The sequence below is a fragment of the Chlorocebus sabaeus genome, chromosome 22, assembly GCF_047675955.1.
Source record: "Chlorocebus sabaeus isolate Y175 chromosome 22, mChlSab1.0.hap1, whole genome shotgun sequence".
NCBI classification, from domain to species: Eukaryota; Metazoa; Chordata; class Mammalia; order Primates; family Cercopithecidae; genus Chlorocebus; species Chlorocebus sabaeus.
The window spans coordinates 75773461-75788298 of NC_132925.1; the positions used below are offsets into that span (position 1 = coordinate 75773461).

General features: G+C 38.7%; 1 protein-coding gene across 2 annotated transcripts; it reads left to right on the forward strand.

The window, feature by feature from the left end:
• The first annotated feature begins 741 nt into the window (after nucleotides 1-741).
• PSMD6 (proteasome 26S subunit, non-ATPase 6) lies at nucleotides 742-13128 on the forward strand. Of its 2 annotated transcripts, none has more exons than XM_007984868.3 (8): nucleotides 742-974; nucleotides 1725-1930; nucleotides 5099-5244; nucleotides 5503-5722; nucleotides 5835-5943; nucleotides 10574-10742; nucleotides 12690-12767; nucleotides 12918-13128. In XM_007984868.3, exons 1-8 carry the CDS (start codon nucleotides 830-832, stop codon nucleotides 13012-13014), a joined length of 1170 nt encoding a protein of 389 aa, XP_007983059.1. In that variant the 5' UTR covers nucleotides 742-829; the 3' UTR covers nucleotides 13015-13128. The 2 variants fall into 2 exon arrangements, with proteins under 2 accessions (XP_007983059.1, XP_072866071.1); XM_073009970.1 differs by lacking the exon at nucleotides 742-974 and adding an exon at nucleotides 1273-1605.
• The last annotated feature ends 1710 nt before the right edge of the window (nucleotides 13129-14838 follow it).

Sequence of the window (14838 nt, forward strand, 5' to 3'; positions counted from 1 at the left end):
CCAAGATTGTGCCACTGCACTCCAGCCTGGGTGACAGAGCAAGACTCCGTTTCAAAAAAACAAAACAAAACAAAACGGAATTTAATGTAACCATGACCAACTCTGAAGATCTACAGCAATATAAACAAAAGGAGGCTGAAAATGCAGGCATGTAATGATTTGATTTAATTTATATGTAAACAAAACGACCATGCTGTTGTACTATGACGCAGAATCCTGGGTGCAGTTTTTTCTTCTAAAAACTGCAGAAAGAATGTGGATTTTAGAGTTCTAGATAGGGGTTTTCATTTAGGCCTTGCAACACGGCTGTTACATGACCTTGGTTGATCAGTTTCCCTAACCTCTTTGTGCCTCAGTTGTCTTACCTACTAAATAGGCTAATAGTACTACCTCGCAGCATGATGATTTTAATGAGATGCCTAAGAGTAACGACTCGACAAACTATGGTGATTTTTTATCGATGCTGTTATTACATTTTCAGTTTTCAAAAAATTTTAAGGTCCCATCAGTTACAAACAGAAAGTAAAATAGCTAAAAAGGGAGTGAGAAAGAGATTCAAGAAATTGGGCTTTTGAGTTGGGCCGCACCCACTCTGCGACTCCGCCGGGGCCTTGAGCGTGGAAAAGCCCCCGGTGACCACACTGGGGCGCAGGCGCCCAGGCCGGGCGAGGCGCTCCCGTAGGTGTCCAGCAGAGGACGCTGCCGGCGGAGACGGAGCCGGAAGTCGGACCGGAGGCGGCCGGGCGTATTCGCCGACTCCTCCCGCTTCCGCTGCCGTAGCCGGTCGGAACCGAGTTGTCTCCTGTCAGCCGCTGTCCCTATCGCCGCGATGCCGCTGGAGAACCTGGAGGAGGAGGGTCTGCCCAAGAACCCCGACTTGCGCATCGCGCAGCTGCGCTTCCTGCTCAGCCTGCCCGAGCACCGCGGAGACGCTGCCGTGCGCGACGAGCTGATGGCGGCCGTCCGCGATAACAGTGAGGCCCGCACGAGCGCCGAGTCAGCGGCCTAGGCCTGGGCCGTCCCCGCGTTCCGGAGCCTGCGGGGACTTTTTTTGATGGAGCTCCAGACCCCGGGGCGTCCCTCTGACGGGATCTCCGAGACCAGGCCTGGCTTCTCCGGTCCTTAGGGTTTTGCTTTGGTTTGGGGATACCCTGGGGGACCTCGCCTTATCTCGGAGCGGTTTGCATCTCTGTGCGGCCTTCCCCTGTAAGGGCAGCTTGGAGGAGAGTCGTGAGGCATTAATATTTATCTTTGTGCTAGGCACAGAGTAAAGCCCCGTGACTTACTGTCATTCGGGACTGCTCCCGGGCGCGGGGTATTCCAGCAGGAGAGTTCAGCTTGCCTGTGGAAGGAAATTTGGGTTCGGTTCTTTTTGGCTCTTCTATAGTGAATGTGAATGTTTGAACATATGTGTGTATGTGTGTATAAAAAGTCTTTCCCTGTTTGAAGACTTTTGGAACAGAATCCGGCAAGAGCAAACCGAGGATTGCCCTCCAGCCCTAGTAGAGGTTGGCAGTGCCAGGATTGGCCCTCACGCAAACCTCCCACCAGCCTACGTTTCATGTTTTGCCAAGTCGATTATTAAGCGCCATCCCATGCCTTCCTGTTAGTGGGGAAGAGACTGGTGGATGACTTATTGGGGGTCGGGGGGTGAAAGACGTGGGCCGACTTTGACTTGAGGGCACAAGTGTCCCCACTCACACACCCCTCTTTTTGCATGTCAGACATGGCTCCTTACTATGAAGCCTTGTGCAGATCCCTCGACTGGCAGATAGACATGGACCTACTCAATAAAATGAAGAAGGCAAATGAAGACGAGTTGAAGCGTTTGGATGAGGAGCTGGAAGATGCAGAGAAGAATCTAGGAGAGAGCGAAATTCGCGATGCAATGATGGCAAAGGCCGAGTACCTCTGCCGGATAGGTGACAAAGTGAGTGGAGATGGTTTCCCCTCTCTGTAGTTAGTGTGGGCTAAAATTTGGGACTATTCCAGATAATCGTTTCTCATTAGAAAAATTAACTTCGTTTTAGAAAAAGTATAAAGGTAATCACGCTTACTTATACTAGTGAATCAATGTAAAGATGAAAAAGTCTCCATGAAATGCCTTGTCGTTTCCCTAAACAGCAGCTAGGGCTGTATTCTTCCCCATTTCACCCCATGCCAATAAAAACGTAAGTGTAGATCTAGAGAATTTTATTTACTGCTTTTACAAAATTGGGATCATTTTCAGCAGTTTTCTCACTTGGTTGGGAAGCACTGGTGTGGTGTCTTTAGTACTTTACACGAGTAATACTTTCCTTAGCAGAAACTAAGAAACGGTATAGTAAATGCTGAAGTTCTGTTGATCTTTCTTTACTCTGTACCTTATTGTGCATTTATATAAACTTTTTAATATATATTTTTTTGAGACGGAGTTTCACTCTTGCCACCCAGGCTGTAGTGCAATGGAGTGATTTTGGCTCACTGAAACCTCCATCTCCTGGGTTCAATCGATTCTCCCTCAGCCTCCCGAGTAGCTGAGGCCGAGGGAGGCGTGCGCCACCGCACCCAGCTAATTTTTTTGTATTATTAGTAGAGACCGGGTTTCACCATGTTGGCCAGGCTAGTCTCGAACTCCTGAACCCCTGACCTCAGGTGATGCATCTGCCTTGGTCTCCAAAAGTGCTGGGATTATAGGCGTGAGCCACTGCACCCGGCCATAAAATCTTTTTTATGTAAAATTCTATATATAAAAATATAAATGCTCAATAAAAGAACAAATTTTAAAAAAAATTAGCCGGGCGCGGTGGCTCAAGCCTGTAATCCCAGCACTTTGGGAGGCCGAGACGGGCGGATCACGAGGTCAGGAGATCGAGACCATCCTGGCTAACATGGTGAAACGCCGTCTCTACTAAAAATACAAAAAAACTAGCCGGGCGAGGTGGCGGGTGCCTGTAGTCCCAGCTACTCGGGAGGCTGAGGCAGGAGAATGGCGTGAACCTGGGAGGCGGAGCTTGCAGTGAGCTGAGATCCGGCCACTGCACTCCAGCCTGGGCGACAGAGCGTCTCAAAAAAAAAAAAAAAAAAATTAATACCTGCAGAAATTTTTGTCTTTTTTTTTTTTGTACATGGGATCATAGTGTACTAGTGTACGGTCCTGTTTGCCCCTTTCATTCAGCATTAAGAGGTCTTTCCATATTTAAGAGGTCTTTCCATGCGAGCAGACATAAATCTGGCTCATCCTGGTTAACTGCTGCCAAATGTTCCACAGTAGAGCTAGCTCTGGCATAGTTTGTTTGCCTGTTCAGCTGTTGTTGGACATGTGTGTTATTTTCATCTGTTTTTGCTTTAGCAAACTGCTGCTGTCAAAACATGCTTATGTATGGTCTCTGTGTATATATGCTAGTGTTTCTCTAGGGTATAGTATATGAAACAATTGTTGGGATAATGAACTTTTTTTTTTTTTTTTTTTTAAATATGTGTGGCCAGTTGTTCTATATAACAGCCAGCTTACTCCACCATCAGGGCACCAGAGGGGTACCCACCATTACTGGATCTTTGAAATTTGAGTAACTGTGTAATAGTGGTTAAGAAAAAGGGCTTTGAATGTTCTTAATTTTAAATTATTTGCCTGGAAGTATTTAGATGTAGAATGACATGGTGCCAATATAAAAAAATAAAAATAGTGTCAGCTCTTGAATCAGATTGCCTGGGTTCTATTTTCAACCTTGGTAATTATGATTTATGAAACCCTCGGTTTCCTCATGTGTAAAATAGGGGTACTGATAGTTTCTACTTAATGCGGATTAAAGATAGGAAAAAGCTTAGGCTGGTACCTAGCACATAATAAGTGCCTAAATGTTCTGTAATGTATATTTAAAACGAGGTTTTTTTCTCTTTTCTGGTTGTAAACTTAAGACTTGGTCATTGTAAAAATTTGGAAAATACATAAAAATTTAGAATTAGCTAGTGGTTTCCATTTACTTTTAAGCTGTGTGTTTGTGGTTTGGTTTTAAAGACTAATATATTACATATGAATGAGAAACTTCAAACTTTTGATTCAGGTTTTGAAGAATTTCAACAAGGACATGCTTGAATCAATATCAGGAAGTTGTAAAATGTTCTAATATTATATTTCCTCTGTATTTATTAAATAACATTCTTCCAAAAAGAACTTTTCCCCTCCTATTTACTCTCTTTTTTTATATTTTATTTTATTTAGTATTACTAAATACTTAATGGACTTAGTGGGCTTTTATTATTCACTGTTACCACTGATGAGAGTCTTTATTCTTTATGGTGCTAAGTTTGTTGCAAATTTGTTAGTAGAGGCTCTTTCAAGACACTTTGTCCTTTTGACATATCTCATTAGTCTTATTTTCTGATAAAACAAAATGTCACAGGTTCACCTGTTATTTTCACTCCAGTAAACCTGGAATTATCCATTTGTCCCAGGATCCCCGTTTCCTTTTAGTGGGGGATAGTATTTAAAAACCAAGATCTGAGTGCTACGTGTATCTATTGCTCTCTTCCCAGTCCCTTATAAATTTATGAAATATAACTAATAATTACATAAAACAAACCAGGCAGACACATACTGAAAACTACCAAGTGTGAATAAATTATTTTATTCACATTCTTGTCTTTAAAGCAAAGGAAACATCCCACAATGCTTTGAGAGAAAATTATATATTTACAAATTTAGTCATATTCTAATAGCGGCTAAGATACAATTTCCAAAAACCTTCAGATATGATTAAGTTATTTTAAAATAGTATATTGTGATTATTGAAGAGAGAAAACATTGAATATACAGAACAAAGAAAAATACTTAACAATTGTGAATATTTTATATTTTTCTTAAATTGTTTTCCAGAATCTAAGTATATGCTTGGGCATTTCTTATGTATTTTTTATGCTTTATACAGGTAGAGAAAGTAGAATAATAAACCCTTGTGTACTTACCACCCAGCTTCAACAATTACCAGTTAATGGCCATCTTGCTGTACCGCTACTCCTACCTGTTCCCCCAACTTTTGAAGAAAATCCCAGACAGCTGATAGCTTTTTTTTGGAAACTTGTAGCCTTTTCTCACCTATTGCCTTGGCTTTCTTGACAGGAGGGAGCTCTGACAGCCTTTCGCAAGACATATGACAAAACTGTGGCCCTGGGTCACCGATTGGATATTGTATTCTATCTCCTTAGGATTGGCTTATTTTATATGGATAATGATCTCATCACACGAAACACAGAAAAGGCGAAAAGGTACTTTCTAACAGTGGGATTATATTCTCTCTAAATTATGATGCTACAAATGAGAAGCTGATATAAGAAACTGTCTGTTTTGTTTATAGCCAGTAAGTTTTGTCAAATAATTGATGTACTTATTTAGTAAAATATTTTAAATATTTCCTTTTGGTTCAAGTTGTTAAAAGTTGTTTTCTCATTTCAAATAACAGAAAAATTTTTAAAACATGGCTTTGTCTGTTTCCAGACTATGATCTTACTGTTTTTATTTCATAGCTTAATAGAAGAAGGAGGAGACTGGGACAGGAGAAACCGCCTAAAAGTGTATCAGGGTCTTTATTGTGTGGCTATTCGTGATTTCAAACAGGCAGCTGAACTCTTCCTTGACACTGTTTCAACATTTACATCCTATGAACTCATGGATTATAAAACATTTGTGACTTACACTGTCTATGTCAGTATGATTGCCTTAGAAAGACCAGATCTCAGGGAAAAGGTAATGACCAAACTTTTATACTCAGATTTAGAGACTTTTTTTTGTTTAAATACACAAAATCATTAAAGTGTACATTTTTAAATTTTGTATATATGTTTTTTAAAATACCTAGGTCATTAAAGGAGCAGAGATTCTTGAAGTGTTACACAGTCTTCCAGCAGTTCGGCAGTATCTGTTTTCACTCTATGAATGCCGTTACTCTGTTTTCTTCCAATCATTAGGTAAGGATAGAATTGATATTTTTGATTATCTGTCTTACTCCTGATCCTATGTGCAAATAACCTCAGAAGATTTTTTACCTATCTGAGAAATGTAGTGTGTAGATAGCTGCATGTCTTTGATCAGTATTCCTAATGTGCCCAGTTTTGTTTAGAAAAGGGGTCATCAGATTGTGGCCTGCTGTATGGCCCAGGAGGTAAGAATGAATTTTGCATTTTTAAAGTGTTATTTAAAAAAGGAGGATGTGACAGAGAGCTATGTAGCTTGCAAAGCCTAAAAATATTTACTGTCTGGCCCTTTGCTGAGGATATTTGCCAGACCCCTGGTTTAGAGTCGTAATGGGGTATAAGGCAAAAGTTAGCAAATGGCTATAAATATTGAACTTCATGGAGAAAGAAGTGAGGGAATTCTGAATGTGATTTGGGTTAGAGATTAATTGAACCTTGAATTCAGCAATAGGTTATTCTGTATGCAATAGCTAAATAGCTAAATCTTTGTGCTGATTTGCAAATCAGTTTCAAGGGCTATGGGTTAAGAAAATAATCTGTTGAACATAATTGTATTCCTTCAAAGCTAGTTTATAGTGATCCTGCCTACACACATTTGCTTGTTTTTCCCCCTTGTCCCCATTCTTTCCTGGCTATTTGGTTTCCTAATAATGACCACAAACTATTAAGATGATAGAAGAATTAGCTTGCATCAAGTTGACCCAGGGGTCTTTCCCAAAACTTAAAATTTGACATTGATATAGTCTCTTGTTCATGCTGCAAATTTCAGAAGGTGTTTGGTTTAATAGATAGCATTGGTGAAAAGTGGGAATGGAGGATTCTAAATGATTACTGTTAATGTTTTTGCAGTGGCTTTTGGCCCAGTGTTTTTGGATGCTTTCTCCATGCATATAAATTGGGCTGCTTTGTGAGAATTCATAGTACTTACCTCAGGTAATGTAGGAACAGGTTTCTCCAGCATGATGAGTTACTCACTTGGCCTTATCTTCTCATACATATACATAAAGTTATGTTGCTTTTGTACATAAGGTTATATTGTAGAACTGCTCTTTTCCCTTTTTTATGCTTGGGGTCTCCTGGTCATCACTCAACTCAAATATAGAGCCCTTCCCTGCTTCCCTCAGTCAGAACAAATCTCTTACTTCTCTGCATTCCTGGGGCTCTTATTTTATGCCCCCTCCTTTAAAAAAATTGAAGTATAAATCACATACCATAAAATTACCTAAAGTGTACAATTCAGTAGTTTTTAGTATGTTGGCAAGATTTTGAAAATAATAATTCCAGAACATCTTGATCACCCCAAAAGGAAACCCATACCCATTAGCAGTCACTCCCTATTCCTCCTTTCCCCCAGCCCCTGGCAACCACTGATCTACTTTATGTCTGTACGAATTTGCCTATTCTTGACATATCATCTAAGTGCAGTCATAAAATATGTGGCTTTTTGTTCCTGGCTTTTCACTTGATAATGCTCTCACACTCACATCCATGTTGTAGCATGTATCAGTACTTCATTTTGTTTTATAGCCAAATGATAGTCTGTTGTACGTATATACTACATTTTATTTATCCATTCATTAGTTCATAGATTTTTGGGTTGATTGCACTTTTTGGCTACTATCAATAATGCTATAGTGAAGATTTGTGTACAGCTTTTTCTGTGGACACACGGAGTGGAATGGCTGCACTTTAATGGTAACCCTCTGATAAACTTTTTGAGTAACTGCCAGTTTTCCAAAGCAGGTGCCTGCACCATTTGACATTCACATCAGCAGTGTGTGAGGGTCCCAGTGTTCCCACATCCAGTACTTACTATTTTCTGTCTTTTTGATTATAGGTATCATTGTGGGTGTGAAATGATATCTCATTGTAATTTTGTTTGTGTTTCTCTAATGACTAGTTTCGTTGAGCATCTTTTCATATACTTACTGGCCACATGCCCCACTTGCTAAAACTTAGCACACTGTTTTGTGATAATTTCCTAGTTTGCCTCCTTTCCTAACTAGAATTTCTGGGAGGAGACCTTATGCTTTTTTTTAAATCTTCATAATGACCTGACAGCAGGATAGTACTTGGTACTAATGTGCTCTAAAATAATTCAATTGGAAAAGGAAGTAGTGTCCTTTTCTAGGTAATACCTGACTATATTTAGAAATCAAAAATAAACTGAGAAAGTGAAAGGTTTTGTATCTCACCTCACCCCCAAATCCATATACACGTTCACTCACATAAAATTCTTCCCGAGACAATGATTTTAATATTTTGTTATATATCCTTCTAGACCTTTTATTCATTTATTATATGCAGTTTAAAAAAGAAAAAAAAAACATTTAAAAACCAAAGCTATATGTACACATATATTATACACTATATGTATACTTTATATGATACAGTTGTAAACAGTATCATATAAAGAAGAAAAAGGCTTTCTCTAATATATGATCACCAGTGTCCTTTCTCTAGAGGCAACTGCTGTTAATCAGGTTTTCAAGTGTGTCCTTCAGGGGTACTGTTACCCAGAGATACAAGCATGTAACACTTTTATGTATTGTGGATGTATTTTATATGCTGTTTTGTAAGTACCTTTTTTTCTCTTCACAAGTAATGTGTGTATCTTTTCATGTCACTGTATATATAATTGGTCATTTAGTTTTTGAGTGGCTGTCCGTGTACTAACATTGAGAATAGCAGCAAATTGAACAGGTAGTGTTCCTAGGAGCTTCACGTTATCCTTTCTTAAGGACTTCCTAGTATTTCAATGTATTGGCTATGCCATAATTTATCCTCTACTGACAGAAAACTAGGTTGTTTCCAGTTTTGCCCTATTATAAGCAACTCTGTTTTGAACACCTCAACAATGCATCCTTCCCACTTGTTATTTCCTTGGGAAAAAAGTCTAAGAAATTGAACTTTCCAAAGGTTAAATATATTGTGTCTTGACCACTGTTGCCCTCCAGAAATATGCCAGTTTATATTTACACAATTTATACTTCTCTCAATCTATAGCATTTGAGAGAGCCTGTCCCACCCTCTCCATACTCTTTGCCAGTCTGAGAGGACAGAAATAATTTTATTGATGTGTTACGCATTTCTCTTATTAGTGAGAATATGTACCATCTCATGGTTAGTGGCCATTGAACTCCATGTTGCTAAATCATGTGTTCCCTTGCTCATCTTTATCTGCCTTGATGTTGACCATCCTTTGCTTCTCACCACAGCTTTCTCTTGGTTCTGCAGTAACATGCTTTTGTTTTCTCTGGACCTACCTCCTCATCCACTGTTACACCTCTCAGTGACTGACTGCCTTAGACTGAGTTATTGCCCTTGTCTCTTATCTTCATTTTGTGCCATCAGATAACGTTTGGATGGCAGTGATTGACAAATTCGTGTCTCCAGCCCCAAACTGGAGCACCAGACTCATGCCTTAATGCCTCCTTAGTGTCCTCACTTGGCTGTTTAATAGGCATATCCACCTGAACACTGCCAGCGTATGCTTAAATCCCACCCTGACCCCCAACACTAAAAACAACTATTCTCCTTCTCCAGGGATTTCCATCTTGTTGAAACCACAAACATAAGTATACTCTAGAGTCTCTTTTCTTGCTCACCTTCTGTATCCCTGTAGTTGTCTTCCTACTTGCATTACTGAGTCTGCCATCCTTTCTGTTCCTGGGCTTAACCATGCTTTTCCTGCCTTCAGACTTTTTTTTTATCATTTACATTGCTCTGTGCTTACTAGCTAACCCCTCAAAGAGATATTCCCTGTCCACTCCAATCCAGTGGAGGACTTGCTCGTCACTCTATCATGTTACTTTTATTTTCTTCACAGGATTTATCTTGTGTATTTGTTGATCTGTCTCTGCCCTTTGAAAATTTAGTTTTTGTGGCAGCAAGGATCTTGTCTTTTGGTTCACTGCTATATAACTATCTAGAGCAGTGATATACAGGAGTTATTCAGTAAAATAATTTATATTTGTGTGGATTGCTCATTAATCCTCTACGTACATTTTACTGTTTAATTGACTTCTAAAGACCTCTTTCTGGATCAAGGCCATTAACTCATCATTGTAAATAAATTTTCTAGTTTATCATTTGTCTTCAAACCTTGTGCATAGTGTTTTGTTATGCAGACTATTTACATGAACAAATAAACAGGAAATAGGAGTCATCAGTCTTTGCTTTCTTGCTTCTGAGTTTTGTTGCTGTTTGAAAATGTCTGGTTTATACCTTTTTCTGGTCTGTATAAATCATTTTTCACTGCACCTGCTGTTTCTCTGTTAGAATTGTTTAAAAAATGAATTTTACTTTAACTTAAGGCATAAGAAGTTCTCCATGGTTAAAATGTTAGTACGTGAACTTTGTCATCTGTGAACAAGTTCCTTTAGAAGCTGAGCTCTTTCTGATGGTGATGTCAAATAGCCACCTGCTACTTAAGGATGATGTTTACATACCTGGCCTTCTTTATCACTGCTGTTGCTGCCATTGTTGATGACATGATGTGGAAGGGCAGTGAGAAGTTTGATACTTGTTCATCTATCTGTTGGACTCAACTAGTGTTGCTTTAGTTTTTAATCTTTTTATCTGAAAAGGAGAGTCTTATAATTTGTCATTTTATTCATTGCAGCGGTTGTGGAACAGGAAATGAAAAAGGACTGGCTTTTTGCCCCTCATTATCGATACTATGTAAGAGAAATGAGAATTCATGCATACAGTCAGCTGCTGGAATCATACAGGTCATTAACCCTTGGCTATATGGCAGAAGCATTTGGTGTTGGTGTGGAATTCATTGATCAGTAAGTCTGAATAATGCCATGTTAATTGAAGTTTTAAAGTTGCCTTTTAATACGTGAACTTGGTACAGTTTACTTGTTTACATTGGTTCCCTCAACCTTGACGGGGAGGGGGGAGGTAATTTCACATAGAAATTACATAGAAATGGAGATGAGAAAATGCTATCCTTACATACGGCATGCTTGAGGAGGTGAGGTTTGCTTTGAGATTTGAATTGAGAAGAGTCAGCCATATGGAGTCCTTCTCCATGCAGAAAAGGGGATAGAAAAGGCTAAGGCTTTGAGTCAGGAATAAGCTTGGATGTTGTAGGAACACAAAATGTCAGTGTGGCTCCAGCATCGTCGGGGGAGGAGTAGGAGATTGTGAAGATAATATATGGAGAGTTAGGTGATTTGTGTAGGGGCCTTGTAGGTCATGGAATGGAGTTTGAGTTTTAATTTAGGTTTGATAGGGAGCCACTGGAAGATTTTGAGCCCAAGTTACATGGTCCTATGCAGTGTCTTATATAGAGTAAGGTAGCAGAGAGACCAGTTGTGCTGTTTAGTAGCTCTTGGAGGAGATGTTACTGTGGCTTGGACGAGGGTGGTGAGAGTAGAGTTGGGGAAGAGACATACACAATATGGGATGTCCAGATGGTATCTCGATCGGTGGCTCCCACATGTAGATGTTTTTAAATGTTGATGATGGTGTTTTCAGTGGTCCGCAGTGGAAACTTTAAATGAAGATGCATTTCTTTTAAATAAGACCATTTTCTTTTTAGTATTTTTAAAATTTCAAACATCCATAACATTCTAAAGAATTGTACAGTACCTTTTAACATATTGTCACAATCTATACATTTTATGTTTTTTAACCACTTCAAGGTAAGTTTCAGACACCAACACATTTTTAAAATGATCCTCACCAAAATAGAAGGCAGGTGTCCCAAGATTTTGTTCCATTTCTGAATTCTAGTCTGTGAAATTGAAGTCAGATGACCACTCTCCAAGAGGGTTGTTCATTAGGGTGCAGGCTGGGCCTTATGAGTGTGTTTTTCATGAGTCAGTGGAAGGAGTGGCTTGTTGTGAGCAGTGCATGAGAAAAAGGGCTTGGCTTTCCTTCTTTTTCCAACTCTGTGGCCTTGGTCAGGTTATGTCTCTTCAGTATCTGTGATGTGAAGATGATAAAGCCTTAATTAGTTAGGGGCACACACAGCAGTATTCCTTAAGTCATCTTGATGACAAGTGAATGCAAGGCAGCTGGTACCTTTCAGGTAGTAGCTGAATTCAGGTAGTATTTGAATTGTTCAGTTTTTTTTCCTTCACGTTCTAAGACAAGCTTAAGAGGCAAAGGTTGCACCACTGAGCTCTAGTTGTTGTTACCTAAAAAGCCCTTGTTTTAAATTTCTGTGATACCTAAGAATTTCAAATCTGGGTTGTCATAGATTCTTCTTTTTTTCTCCCTTAAAAAATTACATTTTAGATTAAATCCCCTTTTTAAAAATGGGCAAAGCAATAATTCTGCATCATTTCTCGCCTCTCACTTGTTTAGACTAAGATATGTTGGAGAGGGAAGGGGTCGTTGTTTTAGTAACTACTACTGCTGTTGATGTGTTTACCCATGGGCTGTGTTCCATAATTTTGTTTTAGGTCTTTTTGAAACAGTTTATTACTTTATTACTTTGATCAGTTTTATTCCCTAATTTTTCCTAACCTACAGTTTTTCTCAGAGTACATATGAATGGTTTCATTGTTTGATCTACTTTCTATCTGAATATGAACTTCTAGGCTCATGTTTATTCTAGATGACTTAAAGCCTGCAATACATCAGGGACAACCTCAACTACTGCATATGCAATAACAAGCCTGAAGGGACGCTAAATGTTACAATTTTAAGACAGTATTGTAATGCAGTTTGCATTTTTTCTAAGAATTTTCTATAAAGCTAATGCTGTTATTTTTTTTCTCTAGGGAACTGTCCAGGTTTATTGCTGCTGGGAGACTACACTGCAAAATAGATAAAGTGAATGAAATAGTAGAAACCAACAGGTACTCTCATTTTGTGTATCATTTGTTACATTGCTTAGAATAAGGGGCATTCCTAAATTTTAAGTGCCTTAAATTTTAAAAGTAGGTCAACTATTGTCATGGAGTAATGTGACTGGTAAATAATTCATTTTTTCTTGAATTTATTTATAGACCTGATAGCAAGAACTGGCAGTACCAAGAAACTATCAAGAAAGGAGATCTGCTACTAAACAGAGTTCAAAAACTTTCCAGAGTAATTAATATGTAAAGCCATGTAACAAAGGATTTCCTTTAGAGATAATTATTTGGAATTTTTATAGCTTACTTCACTATGTGCCCAGGTCACCTGTATAAAATAAATATGCATTGTTGTTTCTTTCCACTTATTTTTTCTTAAACACATATGCCTTGTAGAATGGGGTCCACTTACGTTAAAATACTGTCACTTGAATTATTCATTACTGAAAGTCTGGTTTATAGTGTTAAGATTGCAGCTGGGTTCAGATCCTAAATGCCTCATCAGTAAAATACTGATGGTGACACAGCCCATTATTTCTTACCTGTAAGCTTCCTGATTTTTTAGAAGAGTACATACTATATAGTGGCCTACAATTAAACAGTGTCTCCCACTTAGTATACAAAAGATAGAAGATAATAAAATGTGTAATAAGCTTTCCCTCAGAAACAAGTAACCATATAGGACAGGAAGTTACCCTATTTTAGGACGCTGACATAACCTGGATTACAGAATCTACCAAGGCCAATCTCAGTTTTCTAAAACCTTGTATGTAAATATTAGCAAATTGAATTTTTTTTCCAAAAGTAGGACCATAGTAATAGCAGTGAGGAAAACAAAGTTGTTCCCCTGTTTGAAACAATTTATTACTTTATTAGTTTTATCAGTTTTTTTTCAGTGTGTCAGATAGGAATAAGTACTATAAGAAATATAAAACCAGATAGATACAGGGTATAGGCTCTCTTCTGTGAGGTGTTGTGGAAGGCTTCTATGGTAAGGTGACATTTAAGTGAAAAGGAGGGAGAGCCCATGCACATATGGAGGGAAGAAAGACAGGGAAAGTCACTGGTAATTTTAAGTGCAGATCTGGCTTACCTTTTAAGTCTCACTATGGCATTTGGTGGCATGGATTGTAGAGGCAGCTGGATTTGCTAAAAGATTAGAATGGGGTGAGGAGGATGAGGGTGAGAAAATTTATCAGAGGAGATCCTAAGCTTTTTGGCTTAAGTGAAAGATGCCAGAGATACTAGTGACCTTAATGAGCAGTTTTGGTAGAGGTGAGTTCAGAAGAGAATGGCAAACGGCATTTTACTGTAAAAGGCAGGGGAAGGAAAGAAGAGTTTTGAGTGATTTTGTTTTAAAGAGCATTTACTGATGGGATCCCTGTTAACATATTAGTAGAAAAAAAGACATGATCTCATTTGATTGAAAATAATTTGATACAATTCAACATTTCTTCAGGATAAAAACTCTTCAGTAGACTATGAATAATAGGCTGGGAAATCAAAGCCCTATCACAAGGTAATTAATGGCAAAATATTAGAAGCATTATCTTAAAAGTGAAGACAGTGGCTCTCATCGCTGTAAGAAGAGCCGTTGGTTATATGCCAAGGAAAGCAATGTGGCCAGGGCTCTGTTTTGAAAGGAGTTGCCTGTAGGCACTATGGTGGAGGGAAGGCTTTTAAAATGCTGAATATGCCTAAAGTATTTAAGAATATCCACCTATGAATTTCTAAAAATGCTTATCTAGAAAACATTTCTTGAAGAAAAAACCTCAGCTTTTTGGGTTTCTACAGAAAACCAAAGCTAGTCAGGAATGCAAAGGTGGCTTCTGAATGTTACAAAGTTGCAGTTGGTCACCCACAGGCTGCAACTGGCACACCCTAAATACTTTTTTCAAGAAAAAAATTTATAGTCACCACGTAAAAGTTGATAGTTTAAAAACCACATATCTAGCTTCTCTGGAAAAAGGAAAGATTAGGCTAACTCTGGACTCATGCTCCAATAAGCTAAGCGACAAGCATAGCTTGTTTTCCAGTGTGCCCCAGTCCACCCAGTCTGTTCATATACACTGCC